The sequence below is a fragment of the Heloderma suspectum genome, chromosome 3 (genome assembly GCF_057233095.1).
Source record: "Heloderma suspectum isolate Gila_16-S chromosome 3, 16-S_ref, whole genome shotgun sequence".
Lineage (NCBI taxonomy): Eukaryota > Metazoa > Chordata > Lepidosauria > Squamata > Helodermatidae > Heloderma > Heloderma suspectum.
This window is the reverse complement of record NC_139460.1, coordinates 139,815,694-139,833,102: the sequence shown is the minus strand read 5'-3', so window position 1 is coordinate 139,833,102 and position 17,409 is coordinate 139,815,694. Positions and strand designations below refer to the sequence as shown.

General features: G+C 45.7%; 1 protein-coding gene across 2 annotated transcripts in view; it reads right to left on the bottom strand.

The window, feature by feature from the left end:
• Nucleotides 1-10,765: 10,765 nt before the first annotated feature.
• The window catches only part of SLC15A1 (solute carrier family 15 member 1), a 54,682-nt gene continuing 48,038 nt past the window's right edge, over nt 10,766-17,409 (bottom strand). For both annotated transcript variants that reach the window (XM_084844705.1, XM_084844706.1), the window contains 2 exons: nt 16,638-16,745; nt 10,766-11,624 (listed from right to left, as the gene is read on the bottom strand). In XM_084844705.1, coding sequence (XP_084700831.1) covers nt 11,415-11,624; nt 16,638-16,745 — 318 coding nt within the window. In that variant the 3' untranslated portion in view covers nt 10,766-11,414. The remainder of the gene's footprint in view (nt 11,625-16,637; nt 16,746-17,409) is intronic.

The window sequence follows — 17,409 nt, the reverse complement described above, 5'->3', positions numbered from 1 at the left end:
GCAGAACAGCCGGGTGGGACGGAGAAGGCGGAGCCGCCTCCCTCGCCGGCCTCGGGGAGGGCGAGGCGGGGCTGCGCTCTTCACGCCGCCGGCTGGCCCTGCTGCCGCGGCCGCGGGCGACTCTCTCGCCACCGCCCGCCTCCTCGCAGTGCCTCGACGCCGGCACCATCGGCGCGCCCCCCCCCGCGCGCGCGCGCGCACACACACGCGCGCGCGCGCACACACACACTTTTTTTTAAGCTAGCCTTGAGCCCCCTGCGGAAGAGTTCTGTGCGACTCGAAAGCTAGCTCGCTGCTCTGTCGGTCCAAATAAAGGCGTATTATATATGACAGCGGTCCTGCTCGGAATTTTTTTTTTATTTCATTTTTTTTTTTTTGCCGGCCCTACATGTTCAGACTTCACATTGCCCCTCCCATGTTATTGACCCTGGGCCGCTCGGAAGAGGGCGGAACCACGCGATGCTGCCTGGATGACTGCCACACTCCTGGAAAGAAGAGCGGGGAGAGAGACTCCGCTGTTCGTGCCTCCGCCGCCGCTCGTTCTTTTCCTTTTTCCCGCCTTCCCATTGCCTTTTCTGGGCAATTTGATTAGCACGCCCTCGCACGTTCGCGAGGTTTGGGAAGGGAAACCAGTGCGAGAATTCCTAGCCAGTGACCTTGAGGTGCAATTCCTAAGAGCACCAAGCAGATGTACGTCTTCCCCTTCGTCGGGGAAAGAAAGAAAACGCTACAGCAGTCACGGTTATTTTTGATCCATTAGAGCTAGCTAGCTGTGTGCAAGTGTTGCAAGCTTTCCAGTCTCCATAGGCTCTAGAGCAAAATTGTGTGCGTGTCCCCCGCCCGCCGCCCCGGCACTCAGTAGCTCATTAGAACATTTGGGTTTCAAAAGCTTTCAACACATTTCAGGAACAAATGGACTCGACTCAAAATATATTAGCACTGAGGAATCAATCCGTCTGTCTCTCTCCCCACTACCGCCTGAGAGTGGCGTTTTATTTATGTTATCTTAAAGGATACTTCTACCCTCAAAGAATTAGGGGAATTGTAGTTTTGTGAGACGCTATGACCTGCAACAGAAATCTTTCCCTCCCCTCATAACTACAATTCCCGGCATCCCCTGGGGAGGAAGAGTCGATTTTATAAATATACGCTAATACATTGTGTCCATAAAACGGTAAATATGTGAATCAGCCTGTAATTCACTCCCTTCGGTTGATCCTCCCGTCCTTCCAGCGAGTTACTAATCCCAAGGGAGGCGCGTAGATGCTAATATCAAGAGGCTTGGGGACAGAGCAGGCATTCTAGGAAAGTTAGCAGGTTGGGTCAGAGAGAGAAATTCAAGACGCTGGAGAAACATCGGGCTAAACTAACAATTGCCCAACCGTGGCAACAGTCTGCTGACTTTGTTAATGAAAAGCAGCTGTATTTTGTCTGCTGGCAGAGGAAAAGCAGCTGGTTAAGTAACCCCGTTGGTCCTGTACTTCTCAAATGTCAGATATGCATCGTTGTACATCAGTTTTTATGACAACCTGTAGAAATGTACACACAGCTTATGCCGGGAACTCTTTGGTGGCTGAAATACATCCTTTTATTTCTCGAAAATTCCCCCTATAGTGTTGTGTAGTGCCAGCACAGCAGTAGGAAGTATGCGTTAGAAGTAGGCCACAGTGACAAGAGAGCCCTTTTCCCTAAGCTGGTAATTAAGTATGTGTAAGGCATTTGCCTGGCCTGCAGGTATGTCAGCTATCTTATCTGAGTGGCTTGGGATTCAAAAATGGTTGTCCCTGCAGTTCACTGGGTGGAAAAAAGGTTGGGATTTCTGGGAGAAAAAAGAGTTCTCATTAGAAGGCACTGAAGGGGCAGAAGGGAGAACTAGCTGTGGTGGGAAAACAATCCTACTGCCTGAAACCTCCAACTGTGGAGGGAAAATGCCTTGGATTTATAAGAGCAATCTTATACAGTGAAAGCGTACTCCTGAAGTCTGAATCAGCTCCCCGTCAGTAGCCACGGATGTAGACAAAACACACTTGAGTGGTGGGTTAGGAGCAGACTTTACTGGGGTATAACAAGCTTACATCTCAAGGTAAGCTGGCTGAGGTCAGCATCCCCTGCAGGAGGGAGTAGGAAGAAAGAATAGGAGAACAGGGGGAGGAGACAAGGAAAAGGCAATGCCATCTCCCAGAGATCCCCTCCCACCTGACTCAGGTACATATTAACCCTTCAAGTTCAGGTTAAATGACTCATGGTCCAGGTCTCTCTAACACCCCTTCTCAAGGGCAATGGGTCACTGTACTAATTCCATGCCCATCAGGTCGCGCCGGTGTGGTTCTCCCAGCAGAGGCGTTGTCAGCACATCTGCCACCATTTCTTCAGTCGGGCAATACTTCAGTTCACTCATCTCTTGCTCTACTAAGTCTCTTATCAGGTGATGCCTCACCTCAATGTGCATTACATGCAGCCTCAGTTTTTTGCTCGATGCCAGCTTTAGGTACCCTTGATTGTCTTCATATAGCACTGTGGCTTGTGTGTTCTCCAGTCCCGTGTCTGAGCCAAATAATTTCCTGACATGCACTGGCTGCTGCCACGTATTCTGCTTCTATGGAAGACATGGCCACAACTGCTTGCTTCTTACTGGCCCAACTGATGGTCCCACTGTCGTATGTGAACAGGTTTCCTGATGTGGACTTGCGGCCTGACTCATCGCCCGCCCAGTCTGCATCCACAAACCCGAGCAGCCCTGTGTGTGCGCACTGCTGGGCAGTTTGAGCTTCGTATGTGTGACACCTTTCACGTAGCACATCACATGCTTCACTCTATTCCAGTCACGTTGAGACGGCTTGGCCACTTTCTTGCTCAGGATGCCCACGGCTGCAGCTGTGTCTGGCCTGGTAACTGTCATTATGAATAGCAGCTTACCAGTGGCCCTTCGATACTGCTGATTATCTGGCAGTGGAACGTCATCATCTCGCCCCTTCAGGTGATCTGCGGTCATGGGAGTCTTGACCCCCTTCGCCTGTGCCATTCCAAACTCCAGCAGCATCTCCTCAATCTTTTGTCTTTGACTAAGGAGGAAGCTCTCATTGTCCCCCTTCTCAACCTGTATACTCATATAGTGCGCAACTGGACCCAGGTCCTTGATTTCAAAGTTCTGCTTCAGTCTGGGCATAATTTCCGTGCCATTCCTTTCCTGCTCATAGCACAGGACCAAATCATCCACATACATCCGTATATATGCCTACCTGCCTCTCTTCTGCCTGGTATAGAGGCAGGAGTCTGCTTTTCCTTTGGTGAAGCCCAGATTTACTAGGACTCCATTAGTTTTCTTGTTCCAGACCCTGATGGCCTGCTTAAGTTGTGCAGTTTGCACACTTCCTTTGCCCCTTCTGGATTTACAAACCCTGACGGTTGCATCATGTACAGGTCTTCCTCTATTTCACCATACAGGAATGCTGTTTTGATGTCTCGATGCCTGACTTGCATCTGCCTGCTGGTGCTACGCTAGCATTGCTCCAATGGTGGTGTGCTTTACCACCAGGGCAAAGTGTCATTGTAGTCATCCCCATACTAGTATCCCTTCGCTACTAACCTGGCTTTGTAGCATTCTCCTTCACCGTCTGCGTTGCACTTCACTTTGAAGGTCCACTTGCAGCAAATTGGCTTGCGATTGTGGGGAGGTTCAGTCAGGGTCTAGGTCTCATTTTGGTGCAGTGAGTCCATCCCTTCCTGTACTGCCTTCTTCTACCTGTCTGCCTCATCCTTGGGCAAGGAGGCACTGTCCTCCCACCTCGCTGGCTCTTAGATCTGCTGTGCTCTGCCTGCAAAATAATAGTCCCCATACCTGGCTGGCGGCATGCCTTTGGTGGCCCTCTCCGACCTCCTGGGTTCCTGCTGCTCTGCTGCTTTCAGCTTGGGCTCCCCGGTGTCAGGATTAGCTGTGTTGGCTGCCCTCTCATCTTCCTCGGGCACTGTGGGCTCCCCTCCTCCACTCTCAGGCGTGCTCAGGTTCACCTCTATCAGCTCCATAGCCCCGAGCCTCGCAGTGTCATTGAACTGCACACTTCAGCTGACTATGATGCTGCAGTCTTGAGGAATAAGAAGTCTGTAGCCTGTAGGTAGGGGCTGTATCCCGCCAGGACACCTTTGATGGCTCTGTCAGCCAGCTTGGTCCTTTTCTGTTCTGGCATGTGAGCACAGGCCTTACACCGCAACACTCTCAGATGGCCCACCTTGGGCTTGGCTCCATGCCACAGTTCAAAAGGTGTTTTGCTCCTGGCCCTGGTTAGTAGCCTGTTCTGTATGTAGGCCACTGTAGACACCGCCTCTCCCAAGAATTTAAATGGTAGATTTGCATCTGACAGCATGCTTCTTACCATGTCTGGGAGTGACCTGTTGCATCTCTCAGCCATGCCATTCTGTTCCGGTGAGTAGCTGATCATCTTTTGGTGCACAATGCCTTGTGCCAGAGGTACGCTTCCATTTCTCTTCCGATGTACTCTCCTCCATTGTCGGTACAAATGGCACCCAATGTCTTGCGGAATTTGTTCTTGGTTGCTGCAACAAACTCCTTCAGCTTGCTCAGTACTTGAGCCTTACACTTGGTGATGTACATTGTTGTGAACCTGGAATAATAATCAATGAAGGTGAGGAATTACTTGCTCCCTCCAGGGGTTATCGCCTCCATCGGTCCACAGAGGTCAGAGTGGATGAGCTCCAGCGGTTCTGCTCTCACTTGCCTTGGGCAGTGGGGCTTGAGTGGACTTGGTCTTGATGCAGCACACACAGCTCATCTGTGACCTGCATGCTGGGATCTGTAAGTCTGCAGTGAGTTCCTTGGTCACCAACTTCTTCACTGCCTCCATGCTTCTGTGCCCCATGCGTCTGTGCCAGAGGTGGATGCAACTGTCCTGGAGTGGTCTGCCCTCTTGGCCTCTTCTCTGCTGCCAGCAGTCTCATACGTAGAGTTTCTTACCCTGCCATTGCACCACAACCTTCCTCCTCTGGAGCTTTGGCATTCATCCCCTTCGAAAAATAGGACGAATCCATCTGCTGTAAGCTGTCTTGCAGAGAGCAAGCTCCCTTCCAGGTCTGGCACAGACAAGATGTCTGTTAGCTTTGCTTTCTCACCATGCGGTGGTGCTATACAGTCTATGGTGCCTTCTCCTGTTCTAGCTGCTTTTACCTGTTACTCATTAGCCAGGCAAAGGTAACCCTGCTTTTGGTGATCTAGTTAATCAAAGAATTCCCCCTGGCTAGTCATCTGGCTGCTAGCTCCTGAGTCCAGCATCCAGACTAGGTTGTGCCTCTGAGCTCTGGTTACTCCAAGGTAAACAGACCAGCAGGCATGAGCCCTACGTGGCTCGTAGTGTACTCTGCCTTGCCCTTTTGTTGCTCTTTGGCTCCCTCTTGTGGCCATTTTGGGCTCAGTCTCCCTTGAAATGTGTCTTGGCTCCACATCTGTAGCATTCTCTTGTCTTTGCCTTAAGGGCTTGTTCTGATTACCTTGTGGCTTTTGTTCCTGGCCGAGCCTTTGTCCTCTTACATGAGGCATCAGCCATGTTTTCCATCCTGCGATTCCACTCATTAATCAGCTTGGCCTTAACATAGTCTAATTTTAGCTCTGCTTCGGGGGCTCTTCCAAGGCTGTTATGAGGGATTCACAGGAATCATCTAGGCTGCACAAAATGATGGCCACAACATCTTCCTCTGGAGTCTCTGAGCCAATTGCCCGCAGCTACTCAACAACTTGCAAAACAGCATTTACATGGTCTGGAAAGCTGGCTCCTTTCTCGAGCCTCATTTTAAACGGCTTCCTCTTCAAAAAGAGATTTGCATTTATGAGGGTAGACTGGTGCTGCATCCACAGAGCCTCCCACACTTGCTTAGCTGTTTTCTGATTTCTGATGTGGAGCAACTGGTCATTTTGGACTGATAGAGCAATTGTTGCCCTTGCTTTTCTATCCCTTTTGTCCCAGTCCTGGGGGGTTTCCATGGGGCAAGCTGATTCCAGAACCTCCCACACGTCTTCTTTCACTAGCACCATTTCCATCTTGAACTTCTATATCTGGTAGTTCTGGTGCCTAGCTTTTCATGGCTGCATGTACCTTTCCTTCAGCCATCGTTCCACCCTCCGAGATTTTTTTTTCTCCCTTGTCAATCCAATGGGTAGTATTCACAGGTTTCCAGGTGATTCCTTCCAAAAGGTGATTCCTTTTCTTCTGTATTGACTGCTGGGCAACATAACCTGAAGTCTGAATCAGCTCCCCGTCAGTAGCCACAGATGTAGACAAAACACACTTGAGTGGTGGGTTAGGAACAGACTTTACTGGGGATATAACAAGCTTACATCTCAAGGTAAGCTGGCTGAGGTCAGCATCCCTTGCAGGAGGAAGTAGGAAGAAAGAATAGGAAAATAGGGGGAGGAGACAAGGAAAAGGCAATACCATCTCCCAGAGATCCTCTCCACCTTACTCAGGTACATATTAACCCTTCTGGTTAAGTGACTCATGGTCCAAGTCTAACAACTCCCAGGTAAATGGACTGGGATTGCAGCCTTAGTACATTATGCTGTGTGGGTTGTATGCAAGTACAAGAAGATTTTCTACAGCTGACCTCATATCTTTGAACTAAATGCTTTTGTTTTTTGCTACCCCATGTTTAAACCATGCTGCTATAGTATTCTAGATTTTCACATCTAAATTGCCTCTGTACAATTTATATGTATGTGATAAAGATATATAATTACTATATATTTGTTAGGGTTTTCCCATTTAATGACAGGACATGCAAGTGGAATTAAATAAAATGACGTTACAGTTTCATATCCTCTCAACATACTAAAGGACAAGTACGTTGAGAGGCAGGGCTAGCCTTTTCATTAGGCAGAGCGAGGCGACCGCCTCAGGTAGCAGATGCTAGAAGGCAGACATCCTTCCTGAGCCCCTCAGCCATTCTCTTGGAGGACAAAGTCAAGTGTGAGACACTTGGCTTGTCCTGTACTCCCTAAACTAGCTAACTATCCTCAGATGTGATGGAATACCATATCCTGTTACTAGTATTGAAGTAAGATTCAACTGCCAGCCCTGCTGAGAAGATATATTTCCTTCCACATTCATCCAGCAGATCATTCTACAACAAGCCATTACCAAACTCCAGCCTTGCAAATGAGAACACAACAGTACTAGCCCGCCCACCCACACATTTCTTTTTCACCACTTGTGATAAAAGCCTCCCTGGTTGGTTGCCAAAATTTACCATAGCCAGCCAGGCAAGTGTCTATTTACAAACCTCCCTTAGTAAATAAGAGAAAGAAAACTTCAGCTACTGTCTTGTGTCATGCTTATAAGGTTATTTTTAAGATTCTGCCACCTTGAACTGCCAGGACAAGAAGAAAAAGGAACGAGATATAGATTGAAAGAGAGAGAGAATCACACTCATTCTTTTCTCAAATAATTTATAAAGAAGGCCAAAATGATCAAAACATGACCTAACCATGGGCTAATCTACATGAGCATTTTATCCTGGTACTCTGATGTCTGACTCATGTATGGGGGACACAATGCATACTTCAACTTGTTATGCTGATCCTATTTCTCCCTCAATATTCTGTTGTTTCCCAAACTACTTTTATTATGTTTTCTTCTGGTATTTGTAGTTTCCATGTGCTATGAATAAATGTGTGTTCCAACCAAGCAGTATTATAACTCTTACCGGTAGGAGTGGCTTTAAAGCTGTAGAACCTGTTTTGCCCCATTTCTTCCCACCTTCTCCCTCCACCATCTTGTCTTTCTCCTCCTCCTTTCATTACATGCTCTTTACTTGCACTATTTTTAGTGGGATTTGCAGGCAGGAAAAAAACAACCAAACATCAAAAATGGCACCATTACCTCCCTATCTTCTCCCCTGCCCCCACCCTACCCCCACCCTTTCTTCTCCTCTGTGATTTTTTTTGCAGGTGCACATACAGTCAGAAGACTTACTCACCCCCGCCAAGGGGGGAGAGAGAGAGAGAGAGAGAGAGAAAGGAAACCGCAGCATTCCTTCCCATTTCCCCCACAATTGCAGCACTGTACTGAGGCTTCTGTGATGCACTCATGCTGCAAACATGAATGATAGAACACATGTGACCTTTCGAACTCCTCCTACCTCTCCTGCAATTAGAACTCTGTGCATTTGTGTGTGGCACTCAATCACATTATAAACACGATGGATACTGCACTATATTCATTAGTGTGTGCCCCCAGAGCATTTTGGGGCAGGAAATACCAGCACAGTGGTATTTCCATGAAAGGAGCGCTAGTATAGATCCTCCCCTCAATAGGATTCCATGTATTTGCACTGATTGCAAGAAAAATCTGAACTTATTCATAACAGCACTTAGGAAAAAAGGAAAGGTTCCTCCTGTGCCGAGTCATTGCTGACTCCTAGAGGGACGCCACTTGCGCTGGCGTTTTCATGGCAGACTATAGCGGGGTGGTTTGCCATTGCCTTCCCCAGTTGTGACTACCTTTCCCCCAGCAAGCTGGGTACTCATTTTACCGACCTCGGAAGGATAGAGGGCTGAGTCGACCTGAGCCGGCTACCTGGGAGCCAGCTTCTGCTGGGATCGAACTCAAGTTGTGGGGAGAGTTTTGGTTGCAATACTGCCGCCTACCACTCTGCGCCACACGAGGCTCCTAACAACACTTAACTAGGTTATAATTGCATTCCTTTCTTGGATGATCAATTATAAGTTTCTGTTTAACCTAGTAGCTGTCACACCCACCACCTGAACTCTTACACAATTAAAATAATTGGTGTTGATCCAACTGGTTGCAAACAATTAATGAGACCAAAGGCAGCCTTGTTCAGGCCAAGGAAGAAGTTATAGCCACACCCATCTTCACTGTTTTCATGAGGGAGGCTGCTAAGATCATCCATTTCTAAAATCTGTGGTATTTATGCCACAGAATAGCAGTGGCATAGTTAGGTAATTTAGACTCTGGGCTTCATGCATTTAGATGGCAGTGTATTCAGTGGAATCTGGTGGCTCTGATGTCAGTGGGGAAGTGAATCTGCTCTGGGTTTCAGTCAGAACTCTAAAGGAGCTATCCAAGCTGCAAAGCAAAACACCTTGGATAGCTCCTTTAGAGCTCTGACTGGTTCTGACTGAAACCAGGAGCGGATTCACCACTCCACCGACATCAGAGCCAACAGCTACTGAATGTATTACTTCACTTCCTTCAAGATATGACAAGCCAACCTGCTGCCACATTTGGGGACCTTCCTACTCATTCTGCTGAGTGGGGCCCTGATCATCTGCCCCCAAATTCTGCCCTGATAGCCAGTCTGCTATGCAGTGGGGCTATCTCAAGGGGGAATAGAGCACCACTACAAAAGGCCAGTGCAATACTTCCCACTTCCTCCATATACTTCCTGACAAGACATTCTATGATTTTGTAACCTAAAAAATATCAGCAATAGCTGAATAAGGCCCATGGAGCTCTTCCCTGCTGACAGGGGCTCTTTCCTTTATATAGTGTACTGGTAGCTGCCCGGGGGGGGGGGGGTGTTAAATATATAATTAAAATACAAATTGGATATCCTGGAAATATTTTCTAGCATCCAAGTTCTAAACATGATGGACAGTATTCAATACTGTCCCTTGCCTTCACTGGTTCCATTGTGCTCATGGGACTACATTTGCAACATTCCAAGCCTCTGATGCAGAGGCCAATCTCAGGGATATTACATATTTTGTTAGGAGATCAGCAATTTCACGTGAGTTTTTTTAATAACACTAGGATGAATACCATCTGGACCCAGTGATTTGTTAGTTTTCAGTGTCAAGATCCAGAACTTATTTCTTGTTACCTCTATTTGCCTCAGTTCCTCAGACTCCCTTCCTGAAAATATCAGGCACAGGTATCTGCCCCACATCTCCTGCAGTGATGAGAGATTAAAAGAACTCAGTTTCTGTGCAATCTCCTTCTCCTCCTTTAATTCTATTGTCATCCAACAGTCCAATCCAACGGTCTGGTGTATTTAAAGAATTCTTTATTATTGGCCTTGGCATTGTTAGTGATATGCTCCTCAAAAAATTTTTGAATCCCTTATTGTCTGCTTGCAGTTCCTTTGTGCAAGTTTGTGTTCCTTTTTTTTTCTCTCCTGGTTTGCTGGTGACCTCTGTTGCTACCTTTCCTACCTTGTGGTAACATTCTAGCTGAGCTTCTATTATTGCAGTTTTAGCTAACTTCCAAGCATTTTGGAGAGCTTTAATCCCCTTGACTCCCCCTTTCAAACTCTTTTTGTGCTGCTAATTGTGGCAATCTCTTACAGCCATACACTGCGGCCACTATAACTACTTGAGCCTTCCCTTCCCTTTCCCTGGAATTTCCAGACAAATGTCTGAAGAGAACCCTGCTCCGCTACCACAAAAAAAAGAGGGCTACCATAGTCCAGGGGTGGGGAACCTGTGGTTCTCCAAATGTTGTTGGACTCCAACTCCCATCAGTCCCAGCCAGCATGGCCAATGTTCAGATGGTGGGAGTTGTAGTACAAAAACATCAGAAGGGCCACCAAGTTGTCCACTCCTGCTATAATCCATCATTGCCAACCCCTCCCCACCCAAAATCACTAGATTTAGAAAAGACAGGGTATATTTGGATATGATATTAGTGTTTCCCAAAGCAAGGACTTAAGAATACTCTGTCCTCAGCCTGGACGATAATGACACGGAAAGACCAGCTGTCTTCTCCCTCTGTGAAAGTAAACTCAGACTCTATTTTTTTACAATCCAACTTTTATTTCACTGCCTTTGCTTCTTCACAATGCAATCCCTCTTTGTTCTTCTCCAACACAATGGCCACCTAAAGATAGTTTTGTCAGAATCCTCTAGTAGAAAATGAAGGAAAAGGTGTGTAGTGCAATACCAGAGTCATAAACTTTTAGCTGGCTCAGATACAAGTTTTCAGGAAAAGTACACATATTACATTCATTATCTGTATGGCAGCATTAAAAAAAGGCTCTAAGTGCCCACCCTACCCCATGTGGACCTATACATTGCACGATAACAAATACCTAGACCTAGGAGTACTTGCCTTTTTTCTACAATATAAAATTAAAGTAATTTTGTATAAAAATAATACTTTGAATCTCTTTCCAATGGGGCTATGTGCAATTAGATTCAGATCCCTCCTTCCCCCTTTAAGCGCAAATTCTGCTGAGAAAGAACAGGGGCTTTCTGATTTTCTTCACAGGAATCAGGGTTCCTGATCTTCCTGATGTCAGGAGTCTGTGTGCATTTTGATGGTGCTGTTTACCCATCCATCCCTTCCCAGTGAGACAGCTTGTCCAGTGACAGAGTGTCACTTATGTGTCTCAGACTGGAGATGCGGTTGCTTGGAGATTACAATTCTCATTCACCCTTGAATATACATTCACATCCGAGTCTGCAAGACAGGTTCAGTTCCATTTTCATGAGCTAGTTGTTCCTTTTCTTTCTTCTTCATTTCATCCTCCTTCTTTTCATCCTCCAAAAGTTCAGCTTCAACTTCAGCTGGGTCCACATAGGTGTAAAAATAGGCCATGATGGCAAAAATAATTGTAACTGCAACAAGCAAAGCTGCAAACAGAACATATTCTACCCACTGTAAAAAAAAAAAAAGAGAGAGAAACAAGGATATATAGATATAGATATGAGAATTTTGCACATCGTGCTATTGCTAATGAATAAACATTTCTGCATCAGTTCAAGGAGAATAAAATTATATGACTTTTATGCTTCAGACATTACCACAGAGGTGTGGTGATCCTGGGAATCCAAACTGTATGGGCAGCAAACTGACCAGTTAGGCCCATATGGGATGTACCACTCATGTGGTTCAGGTAAATTTAGCCATGCTTTGGAAAAGTCTTGGGGTGGGGCAGGCAGCAATTGGGGCAATTTTGCAGAGCTAGCTATGACTGACATTTATCACAAGTTCTGATATCTGGAATCTTGCTAAGATCTCCTCCAATTTCTATAGCTTTGGCAGAAATTTCCCCCGCTTTTCCTTCATAATTATAATTAAGGGGACTACAAAATACTGCTTTGTAAAAAACAATAATTAAAAACTGAGTCTCAAAGTTCCCTATTAACTACCTTACCCTGTAGTTGAGTCGTATTCTTCAGCTTATGTCAAGATTAACATCATGAAAAATTACTAGACTTTGTGAATGTTGCCTACATCTCCACATGCTTTTGTACAAAAAGGTTAAAATTCCAGATGTTGAGCTTGGCCATTCTCTCCAGTGACTCATCTGTCAATATGGCATTAATCTACTATCTGTGATATCTGCACTATAGATTTCAGGCCACATATTGAAAAGACCAAGATCAGTCATATGAAGTCATGTACATCTTGTTGTTCAGTCGTTAAATCGTGTCCAACTCTTCGTGACCCCATGGACCATAGCACACCAGTTCTTCCTGTCCTCTGCTCTCTCCCGGAGTGTGCTGAAGTTTATATTCATTGCATCGGTGATGCTTTCTAGCCATCTCATCCTCTGCCGTCCCCTTCTCCTTTTGCCTTCAATCTTTCCCAGCATCAGGGTCTTTTCCAGGGAGTTTTCTCTTCGCATTAGGTGGACAAAATATTTGAGCTTCAGCTTCAGTATCTGTCCTTCCAATGAGCACTCAGGGTTGATTTCCTTTAGGACTGACTGATTGGACCTCCTTGCAGTCCAGGGGACTCATAAGAGTCTTCTCCAGCACCACAGTTCAAAAGCATAAATTCTTCGGTGCTCAGGCTTCCAGCTCTCACAGCCATACGTTGCTACTGGGAAAACCATAGCTTTGATTATACGAATCTTTGTCAGCAAGGTGATGTCTCTGCTTCTTACTATGCTGCCTTGGTTTGCCACAGCTTTCCTCCCAAGGAGCAAGCGTCTTTTAATTTCATGGCTACAGTCACCGTCTGCAGTGATCCTGGAGCCCAAGAAAATGAAATCTGTCACTGCTTCCATTTCTTCCCCCTCTATATGACAGGAAGTGATGAGGCCAGATGCCATGATCTTAGTTTTTTTTAATGTTGAGTTTCATACCAGCTTTTCCACTCTCCACTTTCACCCTCAACAAGAGGCTCTTGAGATCCTCTTCGCTTTCTGCCATTAGGGTGGTATCATCTGCGTATCTGAGGTTGTTGATAATTCTCCCGGCAATCTTAATTCCGACCTGTGATTCATCCAACCCAGCAATTCTCATGATGTACTCTGCATATAAATTAAATAAGTAGGGCGACAATATACAGCCTTGTCGTACTCCTTTCCCAATTTTGAACCAATCGGTTGTTCCATGTCCGGTTCTTACTGTTGCTTCTTGACCCTCGTACAGGTTTCTCAGGAGACAGGTAAGGTGGTCTGGTACTCCCATCTCTTTCAAAATTTGCCAGAGTTTGTTGTGATCCACACAATCAAAGGCTTTAGCGTAGTCAATGAAGCAGAAATAGATGTTTTTCTGAAATTCTCTTGCTTTCTCCATGATCCAGTGAACATTGGCAATTTGATCTCTAGTTCCTCTGCCTATTCGAAACCCAGCTTGTACTTCTGGTAGTTCTCGGTTCGCATGCTGCTGAAGCCTAGCTTGTAGGATTTTGAGCATCACCTTGCTGGCATGTGAAATGAGCGCAATTGTACGGTAGTTTGAACACTCTTTGGTGTTGCCCTTCTTTGGAACTGGAATGTAAACTGACCTTTTCCAGTCTTGTGGCCACAGTTGAGTGTTCCAAATTTGTTGGCATATTGAGTGCAGCACTTTAACAGCATCATCTTTTAGGATTTTAAATAGCTCAGCTGGAATACTGTCATCTCTGCTAGCTTTGTTGTTAGTAATGCTAAGTAATGTTAGTAATGCCTTCCTAAGGCCCACTTGACTTCACTCTCTAGGATGTCTGGCTCAAGTTCAGTGACCGCACTATCATGGCTATCAGGGACATTCAGATCTTTCCTGTATAGTTCTTCTGTGCATTCTTTCCACCTCTTCTTAATCTCATCTGCTTCTGTTAGGTCCCTGCCTTCTTTGTCCTTAATCATGCCTGTCTTTGCACAGAACGTTCCCTTGATATCTCCGATTTTCTTGAAAAGATCTCTAGTCTTTCCCATTCTATTGTTTTCCTCGATTTCTTTGCATTGTTCATTTAAGAAGGCCTTCTTGTCTCTCCTTGCTATTCTCTGGAACTCTGCATTCAGTTGGATATATCTTCCCCTTTCTCCCTTGCTTTTTGCTTCCCTTCTTTCCTCAGCTACTTGTAAAGCCTCATCACACAGCCACTTTGCTTTCTTGCATTTCTTTTTCTTTGGGATAGATTTCGTTGCTGCCTCCTGAACAATGTTACGGACCTCCGTCCATAGTTCCTCAGGCACTCTGTCTATCAGGTCTAATCCCTTAAATCGATTCCTCACCTCCACTGTATATTCATAAGGGATATGATTTAGGTCCTACCTGAATGGTTTAGTGGTTTTCCCTACATTTTTCAATTTAAGCCAAAATTTTACAATAAGAAGCTCATGATCTGAGCCACAGTCAGCTCCAGGTCTTGTTTTTACTGACTGTATAGAGCTTCTCCATCTTTGGCTGCAAAGGACATAATCAGTCTGATTTCGATATTGACCATCTGGTGATGTCCATGTGTAGAGTCACCTCTTGTGCTGTTGGAAAAGAGTGTTTGCTATGATCAGTGTGTTCTCTTGGCAAAACTCTATTACCCTTGGTCCTACTTCATTTTGTACACCAAGGCCATGCCTGCCTGTTATCCCGGTGATTTCTTGACTTCCTACTTTAGCATTCCAATCCCCTATGATGAAGAGGACATCTTTGTTTGGTGTTAGTTCTAGAAGGTGTTGTAGGTCTTCATAGAACCGATCAACCTCAGCTTCTTTGGCCTCAGTGGTTGGGGCATAGACTTGAATTACTGTGATGTTGAATCGTTTGCCTTGGATTCGTATTGAGATCATTCTATCGTTTTTAAGATTGTACCCCAGTACTGCTTTTCCCACCCTTTTGTTGACTATGAGTGCTACTCCATTTCTTCTAAGGGATTCTTGCCCACAGTAGTAGATATAATGGTCACCTGAATTAAATTCACCCATGCCTGTCCATTTTAGTTCGCTGATTCCTAAGATGTCGATGTTCAGTCTTGCCATCTCATGTTTGACCACATCCAGCTTACCTTGATTCATTGATCTTACATTCCAGGTTCCTAAACAGTATTGTTCTTTACAGCATCGGACTTTCTTTTCACCACCAGACACATCCACAGCTGAGTGTCCTTTCGGCTTAGGCCCAGCCGCTTCACTCTTTCTGGCGCTACTTGGGAAATTCCCTCTGCTCTTCCCCAGGTGTATATTGGACATTTCCGACCTGAGGAGCTCATCTTCCGGCGTCATATCTTTTAGCCTTGTGATATGTTCCATGGGGTTTTCTTGGCAAGAATACTGGAGTGGGTTGCCATTTCCTTCTCCAGTGGACTACATTTTGTCAGAACTCTCCGCCACGACCTGTCCGTCTTGGGTGGCCCTGCATGGCATAGCTTATGGCTTCACTGAGTTACGCAAGGCCCTTCGCCACAACAAGGCAGTGATCCATGAAGGGGCATGCACATCTAGAAGTTATTAATTGGCCTAGGTGCATTCACATATGCATTTCTTTGCAAATGTCATGCTAAACATGCAGCAATTCTTTATGCACTAACCTAGGAGTAATTTAACTTAATGGGACTTACTTTTGAATAGACATGGATATGATTGCGCGGCTAGTGTCTATGTGATGGATGGGAAACTGCCAGCCCAAAGGCCAGATGCAACCCAAAGCAGCTTTGGATCTGGCCTGCAGTGTTCCCTCCTCAGCCCTGGCCATCCAATGTGGCAATTAGGCTTAGGGGGAAAAGGTCCCATTCATAGAAATGGGACCTTTTATTCTAAACTAATTGCAGTGGGGTTGGGTAGAAATTTTCTGGAGAATCACAGCTAGAGGAGTGAAGAACTAAGCCTCACTTCCCCCACAGTACTCCCTCCTGCATGGCAATTAAGCTTGCGGGGGGAGTGCAATTTTTTCAAAGTGTAATTGCTACAAAGAGGAGGTGGCAGCTGGGTAAGAAATGGGAGAGAATGAAATGGATGTGTGTGGATGGATAGGTGGTGTGAATGGATATGCATGTGTTTGAATGAAAGAGAAAGTGTGTCTGGATGATTGATGAAAGGGGTGTGCACACGTGTCTGTAGGTAAGTAAATAGATAGATATGGTTCTTGTGTGAAGAGAAAGAGGCTACGGGCCCACCTTCCAATAACATAGGCATGTGGCCCCCCAACAGGTGATAACACCCAGGGGATGAAGAAAAAAGTGTTCCCCACCCCTCGGCTAAGCACTGGGCCTCTACTGGCTTCACAGAGCCTATGCCAAAGATTCCAAAGTAATGTTAGAAATTATGGTTGCGATGCTAGATTGGTTTCTTGCCACACTTCATAGTGGCATCTTCAGCATTCTACTAAAACTAGAGCTGTGTTTTGTGACACTGATCTGTGACTGTTCTCCCTCATACCTTAGTGTTTACCAATACATCCATATAGAGAGTTTGTAGCACTGACAAACTTCTTAAACCTTTATATTAACATTTATTTACTTTACCTGTTCATCAAGTTTTGAAGCTCCAGCTATAATTAAAACAATGATATTGCCAACAGCCACAGTCAACAGCCAGCCGGCTTGCAACACAGATTTCATGTTGGAAGGTGCCTACAAAAACAAGGCATTTAATTTAATTGCTTTGCACATTGTTTTGAAACACAGTTTCAGGTATTTGGCTTCTGATCCATAATTGACTTTCTAAGGGCCAAAACATATCTTTAGCAACTTATATCAAGGTTGTTCAAAACAATAGCAGCGGGGAGTGGGTAATTTTTCATTGGGACCACAGTGTGCTGGGAGGGGAGATTTATCCCTTTCTCCCTCCCCCCACACCGGTTACCCCAATAAAATCTCCCCACATTTGTTATCAGCTCTGGGAGGGAAGCTCCCAGGGGGGATTCACTGGCGTTCACCTCCCCTCCCCATGCACTGGGTCTATAGTTAATAAAGATCCTTTGTTTTATAAAATTTTACACCTTCTGCTCTTGGCTATGTAAGGGTTTAGGGAATAAAGGAAGTAATACAGGTTATAGAATAAAGCCAGTGTGTCCTCACAGCATGAGAACAGAGTAAAAAAGGTTGGACCTGAGCCTAAAGGTCCTGGTGACAGTGTTACTGTGTGCGGGGGGAAGGTGTTCCCTGCTGCGGAAAGGCCTCATTGAAGAGGATTCTCACTGGTAATAGGCAGGAATACCACAGGTTAAGATTTTAATCTTCCCAATGAACGCCCCCCCAACAACACACATATCTACTAATTAGTCTGCTACTAATG